The following is a 17,243-nucleotide window of genomic DNA, read 5'->3' as shown; positions in this document are numbered from 1 at the left end:
AAACAAGATGACATACTTACATGAATGAAAAATTGTCCATAACATACTATCAAGTGAAAAAATAAAACTGTAGAACAAAATGTAAATATGTGATTTCATCAAAAAAGTATATGTATGTATAGAAAAAGGTCCAGGATGCTTCACATCAAATCTGGCAGTGGCCACTCTAGAGAATGGGATGGGGAAAAGGAGAAAGATGGGAAGATTTTTCCTTTTCACTTTTTATAATTCTGTATGGTTTGATTTTTTTAAGGAGCATGTAATTTTTTAAGATGGAAAAATTTCATTTCAGTTATATACTTGAATTTACAGAAATAATTTCATTGGTAAAGATTTTTAAAATTTTTTTTTTTTTTTCAACGTTTATTTATTTTTGGGACAGAGAGAGACAGAGCACGAACGGGGGAGGGGCAGAGAGAGAGGGAGACACAGAATCGGAAACAGGCTCCAGGCTCTGAGCCATCAGCCCAGAGCCCGACGCGGGGCTCGAACTCACGGACCGCGAGATCGTGACCTGGCTGAAGTCGGCCGCTTAACCGACTGCGCCACCCAGGCGCCCCTCATTGGTAAAGATTTTTAAACACTGATAATTCCGATGTTGTAGAAGTTGTAGGGGAACAGGCATTCTCGCTGTTGTTTTTCACTATAAAGAGGTACAGCTTTTTAGAACACAATTTTAGAACATGTATCAAAATTTCCTATAGAAATACTCCCTAGAAGTGCACAATATCAATGAAATATAAAAATAGTGAAAAGAGGGGCGCCTGGGTGGCTCAGTCGGTTGGGCGTCCGACTTTGGTTCAGGTCACGATCTCGTGGTCCGTGAGTTTGAGCCCCGCGTCGGGCTCTGTGCTGACCGCTCAGAGCCTGGAGCCTGTTTCAGATTCTGTGTCTCCCTCTCTCTCTGACCCTCCCCCGTTCATGCTCTGTCTCTCTCTGTCTCAAAAATAAATACACGTTTAAAAAAAAATAGTGAAAAGAGGTTTGCAAGCCAGCATTATACAAACACTTTAAATACCCAACAGGGGGGTGGTTAAATAAATTGATACATATATCTATGCTATGGGATACATTAAAAAGAATGAGAGAGATCTAATACGTACGAACAATAAGACAGGATCAATAACCATGTCAATTTTCCCCAAAACTGATCTCCAGGTTTACCTCAATTCTTATCAAAATCTTGGCAAGACTTCTCTGTATGTATATAAAGACTTCTCTAAAATATGAGTAAGAAGGCAAAAGAAAAATAAAATTTATAGAAAGAATAAAGGGAGGGGGCGCCTGGGTGGCTCAGTCAGCTGAGCGTTAGACTTCGGCTCAGGTCATGATCTCAGGGTTTGTGATTTGAGCCCCACATCAGGCTTGCTGCTGTCAGTGCAGAGCCCACTTCTGATCCTCTGTCCCCCTCTCGCTGCCCCTCCACCACTTGAGCTCTCTCTCAAAAATCATTTTTTATATTCAATATTCATTTATTATAAAAATTTAAGCCCTTAATATATTATAAACATAAAGGAGATTATTGACTTTATGCAAGGTAGTTAGCTAATATAAACATAGAACAAACTAATAAATCATGAAGCCCAATGCTCTTTTAAATCAATAATGTTAGAACTATACCAACTATCATGTCCACACGTTTTATTGCATTTTAGCTCCTAATATATGTGGTAAACAAACAAACAAAAAAGAACAAGCATTCTAGAAAATGAAAAGATGTAATTGTCATTATTCACTGATTATAAGATGGTCAACACTGAAAATAAGTTTAAAGCCCTAGAGAAAAGTATTAAAGTGGTAACACATCTCATTATTTTGGAAGTTATTTTCTTTAGGCAGTGTAATTTTAGAAAATTTAGGATTTATAGTAATAATACTATGAAATAATCTCAAATTTGTGCAAGAATTTCTTGGGTAAAATTGTACAAATCTGTTGAACACTGTTAAGAAAGAAAATATTCTACATAGAACATTTATAAATCGTAATACCCTACATCACAAAGTGACAGTCCTCACCAATATTTAAAATTCAACACAATTTCCAACAAAATCTATACCCTTTTGTTACATTGAGCTTGACAAGTTGTTTCTAAAATCTTGTTAGATTAGAAGAGGATGAAGAACTAAGAAATAAGAAAAATGGGGCGCCTGGGTGGCTCAGTCGGTTGAGCGTCCGACTTTGGCTCAGGTCATGATCTCACAGTCTGTGAGTTCGAGCCCCGTGTCGGGCTCTGTGCCCACAGCTCAGAGCCTGGAGCCTGTTCGGATTCTGTGTCTCCCTCTCTCTCTGCCCCTCCCCCGCTCGTGCTCGGTCTCTCTCTGTCTCAAAAAACTAAATAAACATTTAAAAAATTAAAAAAAAAAAAGAAATAAGAAAAACAAGGCTGTATTGAAGAGAATGTTTAAAATAAATGTGAAGGGAATTAAAATCAGGAGACAATGGTTAATCAAAATGGAAAAGAAAACGGAGGGACAATGAATGTGAAGGTACAAGTGCAACTAGAAACAGAACAGAACAGGAGAGAACAAAGGTAGTGCCATCTCAGCCAGGAAATGAGCTGAACAGAATGAGCAGGAAAAGACAAAAAGAAAGCAAGTGAGGGCAGTCAAGAACCTAAAGAAAATTGTGCAAATAAAAAAAAGGCACAGGTGCAAAAAGAATTATGGGAAAAGTTAATCCTAACAAGAAATAGAAAATATATTAGGATATATGTCAAGAATGAGAAAGCATTAAATTAGGGATTTTAGGAAATCAAGAAAAAAGAAGTTTTCATTTAGAAGCATTGGTTTTCTAAGTAAGAAACTGCTACCAGAACAATTAGATAGGATTGTGGGGACCCAGCTGACTCTCAGAAGATTACTTTAACCTTAAGGCATTCGAGATTCATTTTTTTTTTTAATTTTTTTTTTCAACGTTTATTTATTTTTGGGACAGAGAGAGACAGAGCATGAACGGGGGAGGGGCAGAGAGAGAGGGAGACACAGAATCGGAAACAGGCTCCAGGCTCTGAGCCATCAGCCCAGAGCCTGACGCGGGGCTCGAACTCCCGGACCGCGAGATCGTGACCTGGCTGAAGTCGGACGCTTAACCGACTGCGCCACCCAGGCGCCCCTGAAATAATAAAGAGAAAAAGTACGAATATCCTTGAATATTATTAAAATAGAATAATTTTCAAAATATTTTAGAGTGGAAACATTAATAGATGAATAAGGGAAAGTAATTAATTTGGAAAGAGAAAAAAAGGATTTAAATACTGGAAGGTAGAAAAATAAAAACCTGAATAAATGACGAATGAATTGGATAAGGAATAGAAGGCAATGAACATCAAGATGATAGAGAAGACAAAAAATACACACACATTAGGGATGAAGACAAGAGGAAACAGGATTAAAAATCTATTTGTGAAGGCAGATTATAAATGAAAGATACAGGAGTCTGAACAGAAGAGATAACAGAGGAAACAGTGATGGTGTGGTTAATAAAATGAGCAGTAGGAAACTGTCAATGATTAACAAAAAATAAGAAATAGAGCAAGAGTAAGAATTTCAGCTTATGAACAGGAGTATACACTGAAGAGAAGAAGCTGAACAGGACAAGAGAAAGATGACATGAAAGGAAACAGTATATAAAATGATCAAACAAATTTATTCACTGGTAAAGCTAGAGCTCCCTAGGCTGTTATCAGACATCAGCAAAGCATGCAGGTCTTCAACCTTTCCTGCTTATTTCCAGAAACTTCTGCAACTACCTGTACCCAAGTTTTCCCTGGCCTCCACTCCCTTAGGATTTATGTCCACAGCCCTCTAAGGGGGCATTTGGTTCTCTCTCACCACTTTGCAAGTATGGCCCTGGAACTGGGGGAGATTTCTGGAGGCTCCTCATGTCCATTTCCAAGACAGTCTCCCCATCCCTAAGGTGATGTCTTGAGACCATTCTAGGTACCTCATGTTTGCCTATAATGTATTAAAAAAAATAACCTGTCTGAAGTTATTAAACTGATGTAAATCTTTATTATTTTAAATAGTTAATACTGACCCGTTACATAATATATTGTAAGGTCTCCTACAATTCAATCTACTGGAATATGAATTAAATATTTTACCTCATTCCTTTTACTTGTTGAACATAAACACAAACTTCCCTTTCATTAAAAAAAAAAAAATATGGGAATGCAAGCTGGTGCAGCCACTCTGGAAAACAGTATGGAGGTTCCTCAAAAAACTAAAAATAGAACTACCCTATGACCCAGCAACTGCATTACTAGGCATTTATCCAAGGGATACAGGTGTGCTGTTTCAAAGGGACACATGCACCCCCATGTTTATAGCCGCAGTATCAACAATAGCTAAAGTATGGAAAGAGCCTACATGTCCATTGATGGATGAATGGATAAAGAAGATGTGGCATATATATATACAATGAAGTGTTACTCAGCAATCAAAATGAATGAAATCTTGCCATTTGCAACTACGTGGATGGAACTAGAGGGTATTATGCTAAGTGAAATTAGTCAGAGAAAGACAAAAATCGTATGACTTCAGTCATATGAGGAGTTTAAGAGACAAAACAGATTAACATAAAGGAAGGGAAACAAAAATAATATAAAAACAGGGAGGGGGACAAAACGGATGAGACTCATAAATATGGAGAACAAACAGAGGGTTACTGGAGGGGTTGTGAGAGGAGGGATGGGCTAAATGGGTAAGGGGCACTAAGGAATCTACTCCTGAAATCATTGTTGCACTATATGCTAATTTGGATGTAAATTTTAAAAAATAAAATTAAAAAAAGGAATAAAGTGAGAGGAATTAATCTACCTGATGACAAGACTTACTATATATATATGTGTGTGTGTATGTATGTGTGTGTGTGGACGTGTGTATATATATACATTATATATATAACATATATATACATATATATTATATATATGTTATATTTATATAATATATATAACATATATATACATATACATATGTATACATATATTATACATATTATATATAATTATATATATACATATTATATATAATTATATATAAATATATATTATATATAATTATATATATAACATATGTATATATGTTATATATATTATATATATAATATATAATATATATAATATATATAATATAATATATATATTATATATAATATATATATATAATATATATATATAGCTACAGTAATCATGGTACAACGCAGAGGGACAGATACATAGATCAATGGAACAAAATAAATGCAGAAATAGGGGGACCTGGGTGGTTCAGTCAGTTAAGTGGCCGACTCTTGGTTTTGGCTCAGGTCATGAACTCGCAGTTTGTGAGTTTGAGCCCCACATTGAGTTCTATGCTGACAGTGCAGAGCCTGCTTGGGATTCTCTCTCCCTCTTTCTCTGTCCCTAAACAGCACTCTCTCTGTCTCTCTCTCAAAATAAATAAACTTAAAAAAAATAAATCCAGAAATAGACCCACACACTCAACTGATTCTTTTTCTTTCTTTTTTTTTTTTTTTCAACGTTTTTTATTTATTTTTGGGACAGAGAGAGACAGAGCATGAACGGGGGAGGGGCAGAGAGAGAGGGAGACACAGAATCGGAAACAGGCTCCAGGCTCCAAGCCATCAGCCCAGAGCCCGACGCGGGGCTCGAACTCACGGACCGCGAGATCGTGACCTGGCTGATGTCGGACGCTTAACCGACTGCGCCACCCAGGCGCCCCACTCAACTGATTCTTAATAAAGGTGCTCAAAGCAATTCAATGGAGAAAGGAAAGCAATTCAATGGAGAAAGGATAGCCTTCTCAACAAATGAAATGGAACAAGTGAACATCTACAGACAAAACAAAATGAAACTCAACCAAAACCTCTTATCACATACAAAAGTTAATTCAAAGTGGATTATGGATTTAGATGTGAAACACTGATACTACAAACTTTGAAAAGAAAATATGAGAGAAAATCTTTGTGACCTGGGGTTAAGCAGACTTCTTAGAGTTATACCAGAAGTGTACTCCATAAAAGAAAAAAATTGACAAATTGGACTTCATTAAAATTAAACATTTCTATTCTTCCAAAGATAGTGTCAAAAGACTGAGACGACACAGACTGGGAGAAAAATCTTTGTCAATCGTACATCTAACTTGATCCATTCATCTACTGATGGGTACTTTAGGTTGCTTCCATACCTTGGCTATTGTAAACAACACTGCAGGAAACACAGGGGTCCATGTGTCTTTTCAAATTAGTGTTTTCATTTTCTTTGGGTAAATACCCAGCAGTGGAATTACTGGATTCTATGGTATTTCTATTTTTAACTTTTCGAAAAACCTCCTTACTGTTTTCCACAGTGGTTGCACCAATTAAATTCCCACTAACACTGCATGAGCGTTCTTTTCTCTCCACATCTTTGCCAACACTCAGTTATAAATAAGTCACAGGGATAAAAAGTATAGCATCGGGAATACAGTCAATAATATTTAATAACGTTCTACGATGAGAGGTGGTGACTACACACTTATCATGGTGAGCACTGTGTAATGTATAGAATTGAGTCACTATGTTATAAACCTGAAACTAACAGAACATGTCAACTATACTTCAAAAAAATTTTGGTTTTATTTTTAAAAATGCAAATTTTTAAAGTCTTACATTTAATAAAGAGCAAGTACCTAAAATATATAAAGAGCCCTCAAAACTTATTAATAAGAAAACAGAACAATTAAAACTGGGGCAAAGAAATGAATAGATACCTCAACAAAGAAAATATATGGATGGCACATAAGCATATGAAAAGATGTTTAACATCAACAGCCATTAGGGAAAGGCAAAGTAAAACCTCAGTGAAATTAAGGAATGACTAAAATGAAAAAAAAAAAAAACAGTGATCATACTAAATACTAAAGAGATCATTCATATATTGCTTGTGAATGCAAAATGGTACAGACACACTGGAAAAGAGTTTGGCAGTTTCTTACAAACCTAAACATATGTTTACCATCATCCTCTTGGGCATTTATCCCTGGGAAATGAAAATACAAAACCTAAAACCCTGTACACAAATGTTCACAGCAGCTTTATTTACAATACAAAATACGGGAAACCTGTCTTTCAATGAGTGAATGGTTGAACAAACTGTGGCACAATGGAACACTACTCAGCAATTTGGAGAAATGAACTACTGATACATACAACAATTAAAAGAGATCTCAAGGGAAATAAGCTTAGTGAAAAAAGTCAATCTCAAAAAGTGTTATTTTTTATGTTAACATGCTCAAATGTCCAAACTATAAAGATGAAGAATAGATAAGAGGTTGCCAAGGGACAAGACAGTGGTAGGTGCATGTAGGGGGATGCAGATACAAAGAGGTAGCATTGGGGAGTTTTCTGGTAGTAATAGAACAGTAGTGGCTACATGACGGTGTAAAACTACATGGGACTGTACATACACACACAATATAGATTTTTTTAAGTGCAAACTGAATAAGGTCTGAAACCTAGTTAATGGTAATGTACCAAACCAATTTCCTGATTTTGATAATGAACTAAAGTTATGTAAGATGTCACCACTGGCAGAAGCTGAGTGAAGGGTACACGGGGCTCTGTACTATTTTTGTAATTTCTTGAATCTAAAATTATTTCAAAAAAATCACAATATATTTACTAGCAAAGAGCAACTTACAAAATAATTCTTTGTAAAAATGGCAATTCTTATAAAAATAAATTTTTAAAAACTATGTGTAATTTATTAAACCTGCTTTGTGTAAGTACAGAAAAAAAAGCATGGAAGAAAAAAAAGCATGGAAAAGATATATAAAGATATATGCTAAAATGGTTATCTCTGTTTTACTGTCAAACTATGGCAGACGGGGTTAGGAGGGTAGGCAGAAGCTTTAATTTTTAAATTTTATATATTTCCATATTGTTTGACCTTTTATAAAAAATAAATTTTTTTTATCTTTTAAAAAAGATGTCCATCTGACAAGAATGTCAATGCTAGGTTAATAAGTCTAGAGGCTGGAACGTTAGCCAGGTAACTATTTGCTGTTATACTCCAGGCAAAATACAATGAGGGCTTTACTGATATATTGGAAGTTGGAGAATTCTTCAAGGGAAAGAATTAAAAATAACCCTGAGGTTTCTAGGTGCAGCTACTGGGTGACACTAGTGCCCCCATTAAACCCAGACTGGAAATAGTGAAGGACTGAGTTGAATAAAGGATGAAGGGAGAACAGCTAGAATAGAGAAGGATAGAAGAACGTTCAGTGTGAGGGATGTCTGAAGTTCCACTGGGACATCCAAGCGGAAACGTTCAGCAGGGGGATGGGTACACAGACCTTCACTCAGAATAAAACTGAGATTTATCAGGAAAGAGGTGGCTGTTGAAGTTAGAGAACAGGCAGAGGAACATTCAGCAAAGGAGATGGTAAAGGAATGATCTAACAGGTAGGAGGAATATAAAGGCTAAAAGTTGTGAAGTCAATGATTATAATACACGGGGTGCCTGGGTGGCTCAGTTGGTTAAGTGTCCGATTTCGGCTCACATCATGATCTTGCAGTTCACGAGTTTGAGCCCCGCGTTGGGCTCTGTGCTGACAGCTTGGAGCCTGGAGCCTGCTTCAGATTCTGTGTCTCCCTCTCTCTCTGCCTCTCCCCCGCTCATACTCTGTCTCTCTCTCGATCTCTCTCAAAAATAAATAAAACATTTTTAAAAAGTTACGAAGCCAATGATTATAATAGTTTCAAGAAAGGAATGATCAGTGATGTCCAATACTGGGGTGATGCCAAGAAAACGACTAAAAAGTGCCAGCTGTATCTGGCAATCATGTGATCCTATTCACTTGGTATGTTGGACAGGCAGAAGCCAGATTAAGGCTGAATGAGGCATGAATGGTAGGTAAAGAAAAGGAGAAAAACGTTACGTACTCATTAAAAAAAAGTGATCATGCTACACAACATGGATGAACCTTGATGAAATAAGCCAGACACAAAAGGGCAAGTATTCTATGTACTGATTTACCTTACATGAAGTACCTGGTAGAGGCAAATTCACAGACAGAAAGTAGAACAGAAGTTGCCAAGGGCTGAGGGAAGGAGAGAACAGGATTATTGTTTAATGGATATAGAGTTTCTGTTTGGGATGATGAAAAAGTTCTGGAGACGGGTAGCAGTGATGGTTGCACGACATTTTGAACATACTGAATGCCACTGAACTGTACATCTAAAAATGGTTTAAAAGGCAAGATTTTTATGTTGTGTACATTTTACCACAATAAAAACAAAAACAAAAACCAAAAACAAAACCGAAGTCCGGCTGTGAAGAAGAGGAAGAGCAAGAAAGGCAGCAAGAGGCTGAAGCAGGGTTGAGAGTGATTTTATTCTCTTCAATGATGTGAGAGACTTAACCTTCACATAGGAATATTTATATCTTGCCCCAATCTAAGGAAGGTCATTGACAGATAAAAAAGAACCTATTTATTTATTACTGGCCAAACTTTACAGAGTAGTTTCATAGGACAGACTTAGAAACTAGTATATGGAAATATAAATACTAAGCATTGTATTAACCTATGAATAATACTGAATCATCTACTCATATTCAAACTGACTGAAAACTTCAGAATTAATAAGCAGTTAGGGGAAAAACAGCATATGTACAATAGCAGCAAAACTTTTAAATTGCCTAGGAATAAACTTAACAACAACAAAAAGATGCTCAATAGCAACAAAAACTATAAAATATATGTGTGCGAATAAATTAAAGATACCTAGAAATTATCTAAAGAAAACTAGAAGCCTTTGTTGAGGGAGTAAAAAGAATGTGAATAAATGAAGAAACAGAAATGTAGTATTATAAAGATACACACGCTCTCCAACTTAATCCATACATTAAATAAGATTTCAATACTATTTATTTACTTGGGGTCAAGTTAGAATCTAACAAAAATTATCTTGGAGTTTCTTTAATAATTGAGCCAAGAAAGACAAGGAATTTAAAATTATAAAGTCTGAGTGATGATCACAGTGATACTATCTGGTGTAATAGTGCAGATTAGACAAACAAAGACAATAGAAAATCTCCAAATAGGTTCAAGAATACATAAGAATTCAGCATATGATAAAGGTATCATTTCATTTAGTAGGAAAGGATAGACTATTCCATAAATAGAACTTAGGACCCTTTGGCTAATCATTTGGAAAAGAAAGTAAGTTAGATATTTACCTTATACCATAGAATCTATTTTTTTAAGTCAATAAACATTCAAAAATTTAAAATATGATATGTATTAGAAGAGAATACAGTTGGGTATCTTAGGGGTAGGGGAGATCTTTTAAACAAGTATACCAAAGATAAAAATCCTAAAGGAAAAGACTGAAAAATATAACTACATAAAAATGAAGTTTCTCATTTTCTCTGGGTACATACCTAGTAGTGGAATTACTGGATCATATGATAATTCTATTTTCATTTTTTGAGGAAACCCCATTACTGTTTCCACAACGACTGCACCAATTGGCATTCCTACCAACAGTGCATGAAGGTTCCTTTTCCTCCGTATCCTCACCAACATACTTGATATTTTTTATGTTTTTGATTTTAGATATTCTGACATGTGTAAGGTGATATTTCATTGTGGTTTTGATTTGCATTTCCATCAGGGAAACATCAGGTTTAGTAATGTCTTTTCATGTGTCTATTGACCCCAAAGAAAATGAAAACATGAATTTGAAAAGATACATGCACCCCTGTTTATTGCAGCATTATTTAGAATAGCCAAGATATGGAAGCAACCCAAGTGTCCATCCATAGATAGATAAATGAGACGGTAGTATATAGATACAATGGAATAGTATTCAGCCCTCAAAAAGAGTGAAATCCTGTCATTTGAAACGACATGGACGGCACTAGAGAGTATAACGCTAAGGCAAACAAGTCAGTCAGGGAAAGACAAACACCATATGATTTCACTCATATGTGGAACTTAAGAAACAAAAGAACAAAGAAAAAAGACACAAACAAACAGACTCTTAAATACAGAGAGCAAACTGGTGGTCGCCAGAGGAGAGGGGTTTGGGGATGGAGTGATGGGGATTACAGAGCACACTTATCTTGATAAGCCCTAAGAACGTATGGAACTGTTTGAATCATATTGTATACCTGAAACTAATATAACACTGTATATTAATTACACATCAATTTAAAAAAGTAAGTTTCTCTATGTCAGAAAACACCACAAACAAAATTAAAAGACCTTCCAGATGGAAGAACTGCTAGTGGCCTGCTATGAAACTACTGTTTTCAAACACTGACCAACAGGAAGTGTGGGACTATGATCGCTGGGAGAAGCGAAATAAAGGAGGTGGGCTCTATGATTGGCCGTGGCTTTCTACTTTCTACCCACACAAGGCACAGCAGTCTCACAAGGCGACAGAGACGAATATTGGTTTCTGAGGTGAAGATAGCTGGAAATTGCAGGGTAGAACCAGAGAGGAGGGAGCTCCACAGAAAAATAAGTTAAGATCTGCAAAGAGGCTCCCTTGAGTCTTTGGCTGAATACTAACCTCCATATGTATAGGATGAGATTCCACAAAGGGTCCTATAAACAGAACTATCAGAGCTCACACAGGGTTGGGAGTTAAACAAAAGTAGAAAGAAAACCTTCCCAGGTGTTTGTGGGGTTTTTTTGTTTTTGTTTTTTGTAAAGTTATCTTATATCTTACCTAGGTTGTAGGGTCCCACTGAGCATTCTAAAACTTCAGGGTCTCAGGTTTTAGGACACAGGATCCACTTATCCTAGGCCTACCCTGAAGATGGCTTCTCATCAGAGTTGATTTTTGGTTTGGAGAGCACTAGAGGAGTAACTTGCTAGGAAATTCTTTGGGAAAAGAAATATCATGAATAGCTTGGCATCACCTACTGGAACAGACTATGCAGTTCACTTCAAATTCAACCGAACACTAAGTACTAACACCTCTATCAACAACTTAGGACCTTACAGTTTTATACAAGTTTGGGTTGTGTTTCTCAGAAGGGATTTCTTTTTTTTAATGTTTGTTTATTATTGAGAGAGAACGTGCATGTGTACGTGTGTGCATGCAAGTGGGGGAGGGGCAGAGAGAGGGAGACACAGAATCCGAAGCAGGATCCAGGCTCCGAGCTGTCAGCACAGAGCCCGACACAGGGCCCGAACTCATGAGCTGTGAGATTATGACCTGAGTCAAAATTGGACACTCAACCGGCTAAGCCACCCAGGTGCCCCCAGAAGGGATTTCTTGATCTACATGCCCCTCTTCTTTCACAGACATGGAGTGCTGTATGCCTTCTGAGACTACCACAAATAGCTCCAATCCCAAGTTTTGGGTTTCCCTGATTATTAATACTCTTTTCAAATATTACTTGAACAGAAAGAGAGGCTCTGAGGTTGATTCAGTACCTACATGGCACGTGGAAGGCCTAAGGGCTTGATCTCTATTATTAAGGTGTAGTCCATCACCACTGCTTAACTACTAGACAGTCCTCTGACATGTCCTGTACCCTTCCAGGTGCAGTTTTATATGTAGTGTTACTTGTCCCCTAATAACCCTAACCTCAGCGTGGCTATATACCTTATATACGCATATTATACACACACACACACACACACACACACACACACACACACGATAATATAGGATAAGGTGATAAAGTTATATAAAATGCTACAAAAATATGCTTATATGTAGTGTGATATTATGTGTGAAGGATCTGAATGGAAAGAGTCAAGATAATGTTAACTAGATATACCATTCTACTAACCGTGGTTAGTAAATTTTTTAGGGAATAGACCCTCATGGACTCTATTACTATTAATTAAAAACAGAAGCATGTTGAAATCATACCAAACCAACAAAATTTTAAATAAAAGTATTATTTGGTGTATGGTACCTGATAGTAGGAAACACCTTGTAAGTGGTCTTCAACTAGATGACTGATGTCCTTTTAGTACAAAAGATGTCACATTTTGTATCACATGACACCACTAACCCTCACAGCCCTACTCGGAAGATTCTTATACTCTTATCCATTGGTTTCAGAGGGGGAAAAGTCAGCTTTCTAGACTGTTCACTACTGCTGCCAAATCCTTATTTACTCCCCCATGGGAAAAAAATCTCCCCTATTTTCAGACTTGTTCTCTACTATGCCAGAGGTTGAAAACCAGCTGTCTTGGAGCCAGACTTAGCCTACAAATAGATGTTTTTGTTTGGCCCAGAGAATTATTTAAAACAATTTTAAATTATTTGCAAATACATAAAAATTGGGAAATGTCGCACACAAAAATCCACATTTTCAGCTTCTCTTGAAAAATTAAGATTACCTAGCAACATTGTATTATATGCTCATTTCCTTAGGACAACAATCAAATGAAGTACATGCCTCTTTAGATGGAATATGTACTCTTTTAGTTCACTACAATCCACACCTGGCCTACTACACTCATTTACATTACTTGCCTGACCCCTGCAGGCCACCTGAGTTTGAGAGCTCTACTCACCATCACAAACTCACTCACATTCACCAAGGACCTACACACCTGGCAGCAGAGTCTTCCTCTTGGCTCCAAATCCTTCCCCATCATAGTAGGTTACTCTAATGTCCTCATGTACTATCCACCCAAAATCCTTGTAAATTTCATGCCAAAGGTTCGCACCTCCACTCTAGCCAAACATATCCAAGGCTATATACAGAATGCTATCTTTACTGAAAACAGATTCACTTCTGAAAGTTTCAATTCCAATATCCCACTTTCTTATCACAGCCTTTTATCTGTCCAGTTTTTTTATTCTCTCTGACCTCAAGGAAACTTATAAGCTCATTAATTCCTATTTCCCAATCTATCAAGCCTCTCTTGGCTTTAGTTTCCTCCCTCATCAGCTCCCGTGCTTTAAAAAATAAGGTAATTGAGCCTGGGTGGTTTGGTTGGTTGGGCATCCAACTTGGTTCCAGCTCAGGGCATTATCTCACTGTTTTGTGGGTTTGGGCCCCACATCGGGCTCTGTGCTGGCAGTGCAGAGCCAGCTTGAGATTCTCTCTGTTCCTCCCCCACCAAAATAAATAAACTTAAAAATTAGAAAAAATAAAAAATAAGGTAACATGTATATAATATGGTATATCTCCCTTCATCAGTAATTGTACTTGAAGATAGATGTAGGGGGATGATATAAAATAATTTGGTAAGAAATGTGAATGAAACATGTGAAAACAGATAAGTCAAATGCAAAATCTGATTAACTTTTAGAGATAAAACATAATAAATGTGCTGCTATAAAGGGTCTTCTGGTGACAAAGTTTGAGAAGCTCGAACTTCAACTTTTTTTCCTTGCTGACACCTTCAGTTCCCAATCTTCCCAACACATCTAGAAAAAAAAATCTGAATCCTGAATCAAATCTATCATCTGCCTTCCCAGTTCCCCAACAATTACACAACTGTGCCAACTGCTGCTACTATAAAAATGAATGGTCTCCAACATCAGCTGGACCCTTGAAGGCTCCTCAACAGTTCTAAAATGTCCCTAGTCAGCTACTTTTCAAGTTTCCTACAACAGATGATTCAAACCCTTATCAACACTTCTCTTCAAATTCCTTCTCCCATCACTTCACCCACTGTCAGCAAACGACCCTGTTTCCTACTTAGTAGAAAAAATAAGAGGCTACTGGGCAGAAACTTTCTCAGTGTGTATCTTCCCACCTTCTATAAGGACCTCCTGTCATAACCTTAATTTTCTTTTTTTTTCACCTATACAAAGGTCCCTTGTCCAAATGTTTTCATCCCCTTCCACATACTGATTACAGTCTTCCCTCTTCCCTTCATAGGCAAATTTCTGTTTCTATTTCCTCACTTTCCATTCATTCATATCCTCTGCAGTCTGGCTTTGATTCTACCACCTCACTGAAACAACTCTTCTAACAACCACCCTTTTTGGTCTTCTCTGTAGCACCTGACCTGTTGGCCATTCTCCTCCTCTTGGGTTTCCAGGTCTTTACTCTCTTCTGTTTTCCCTTCTTTGATTCTGGCCACTCCCCAGTATTCTCTACCTGATCCCTTAAAGGCTGGAACTTGTCAAGTCTCCTCCTCCTACATTTTCCCTCAACTAAACAATGGCTCTTAACTTTCCTGGGTCACATACAACTTTAGTAATCTGATAAAACTATGGTCTTTCTACCTGGAAAAAAAATACAACCATATTTTACATACAGCATCAGAGGGGTTCAAGGAATATACTGCAGTCCCTATTTGAGCTCCATCTACTTATACTTTCATATGCCACTCTGAAAAAATATCCATATTTACAGTAATGACTTCCCTTCTGAGCTTCAGACATGTATATAGCTAACTACTACTAAGTCTTCACTTGGATGCTCTTCCTCAATACAACACACCCCAAACTGAACTCGACCACTTTTTCTCCCAAACCGCTCCTCCTTTATTTCCTATATTAAGTCACTGGCACCACCAGTTACCCAGGTCAGAATTCTATATGTCATCTGATTTATCCAACCTTCCAAAAGTGGAATTTTTTTTTATTACAAAGTATTGTGTGCTCAATTACAAAAATTCAAACATCTGTGATGCCTGGGTGGTTCAGTCAGTTAAGCATCTGACTTCGGTTCAGGTCATGATCTCATAGTTCGTGAATTCTAGCCTCGCATCAGTCTCTGCACAAGTACAGAGCCTGCTTGGGATTCTCTCTCTCCCCACCTCTTTCTCTGCCTCTCTCTGACTTGTGCGCATGCTCGCTCTCTCTCTGGATAAATAAACTCTAAAAAAACAAAAAATAAAAAAATCTTCAAACATCTAAGCACAAACAAGCACAAAGTGAAAATTATCCTCCATCTCTCCCTTTAGTAATTCTATTCTCTTTTTTAAATGTTTTTCGCTGTTTTTATTTATGTTTGAGAGAGAGACAGAGCGTAAACGGGGAGGGACAGAGAGAAAGGGAGACACAGACAAAGCAGGCTCCAGGCTCTGAGCTGTCGGCACAGAGCCTGACACAGGGCTCAAATCCACGGACCATGAGATCACGACCTGAGCCTAAGTCAGACGCTTAACCGACTGAGCCACCCAGGCACCCCTAGTAATTCTATTCTATGGCAACAAACAAGCTAAATAGTGACTGATTCCTTTAGATGAGTATGTGCTCTCCGGTTCATTGGTTGCTTTTGAGCCCATTTCATTCATACTTATCTTGCCTTTATAAGATCTGAATTTGCAACCTCTTCTGCATATACTGTCAAGTTACCTATTTTTCAACAATACATCTTGAATACATTTTCATATCAGCATATACAAATATACCTTATTAGCTAATCTACCATTTTGATAGCTAAACAGTACTCCACCATATACAGGTACCGTCATTTACTTCACTGATTTCCTACTGTTAGAAAATCAAAGAGCTCCCATGTTTTTGCAATTACAGTTGACTCTTGAACACAGGGGTTAGAGGTGCCTATATCCTGTGCAATCAAAAATCTGCTTATAACTTCTGACTCCCCAAAGACTTAACTACTGATGACTGAAAAACTTACTGATAACATTAACAGTTGATTAACATGTGCTTTGTATGTCATATGTATTATATAATGTATTCTTACAATAAAGTAAGCTACAGAAAAGACAATGCTACTAAGAAAATCATAAGGGTATTATGCTAAGTGAATCAGTCAGAGAAGACAGGTATCACATGATTTCACTCATATGTGGACTTTGAGAAACTTAACAGATGAACACAGGAGAAGGGAAGGAAAAATAAGATAAAAAGAGAGAGGGAGGCAAACCATAAGAGACCCTTAAAGAGAACAAACTGAGGGTTGCTGCAGGTGGGGAAAATGGGTGACGGGCATTGAGGGCACTTGTTGGTATGAGCACTGGGTGTCTTATGTAACAGATGAATCACTGGGTTCTACTCCTGAAACCATGACTACACTGTATGTTAACTAACTTGGGAATACATTTTTAAAAATCATAAGGAAAATACATTTAGAATACTCTACTGTAAAAAAATCTGTGTATAAGTGAACCTGCACAGTTCAAATTGATGTTGTTCAAGGGCCAACTGGATGATGTTGCAATTATAAATATATGTGTATCTATACACATGCCTTTGCAAACCTGTGTGTGGAGCATTCCCTAGAGGTGAAACTGATCAAAGGCGATGAACATTTACAGTCCTTTAAAAAGTTTGTATCCATTTCTGTTTTCACCGA

General features: G+C 37.2%; 1 protein-coding gene across 8 annotated transcripts in view; it reads right to left on the bottom strand.

The window, feature by feature from the left end:
- TAF1 (TATA-box binding protein associated factor 1) overlaps positions 1-17,243 on the bottom strand; it is an 81,824-nt gene that overhangs the window by 18,639 nt on the left and 45,942 nt on the right. The window contains exon 33 of one of the 8 annotated variants that reach the window (XM_030305423.1): positions 11,533-11,874. The exons of the other annotated variants lie outside the window; for them this stretch is intronic. Coding sequence (XP_030161283.1) covers positions 11,849-11,874 — 26 coding nt within the window. The 3' untranslated portion in view covers positions 11,533-11,848. Of the gene's footprint in view, positions 1-11,532; positions 11,875-17,243 lie in introns of those variants that run through there. 8 annotated transcript variants of the gene reach the window in all.

This window comes from Lynx canadensis, chromosome X, assembly GCF_007474595.2.
Source record: "Lynx canadensis isolate LIC74 chromosome X, mLynCan4.pri.v2, whole genome shotgun sequence".
In the NCBI taxonomy this organism is placed as follows: Eukaryota; Metazoa; Chordata; class Mammalia; order Carnivora; family Felidae; genus Lynx; species Lynx canadensis.
Note: the sequence above shows the minus strand (reverse complement) of the source record. Positions and strands in the feature narration are given on the sequence as shown.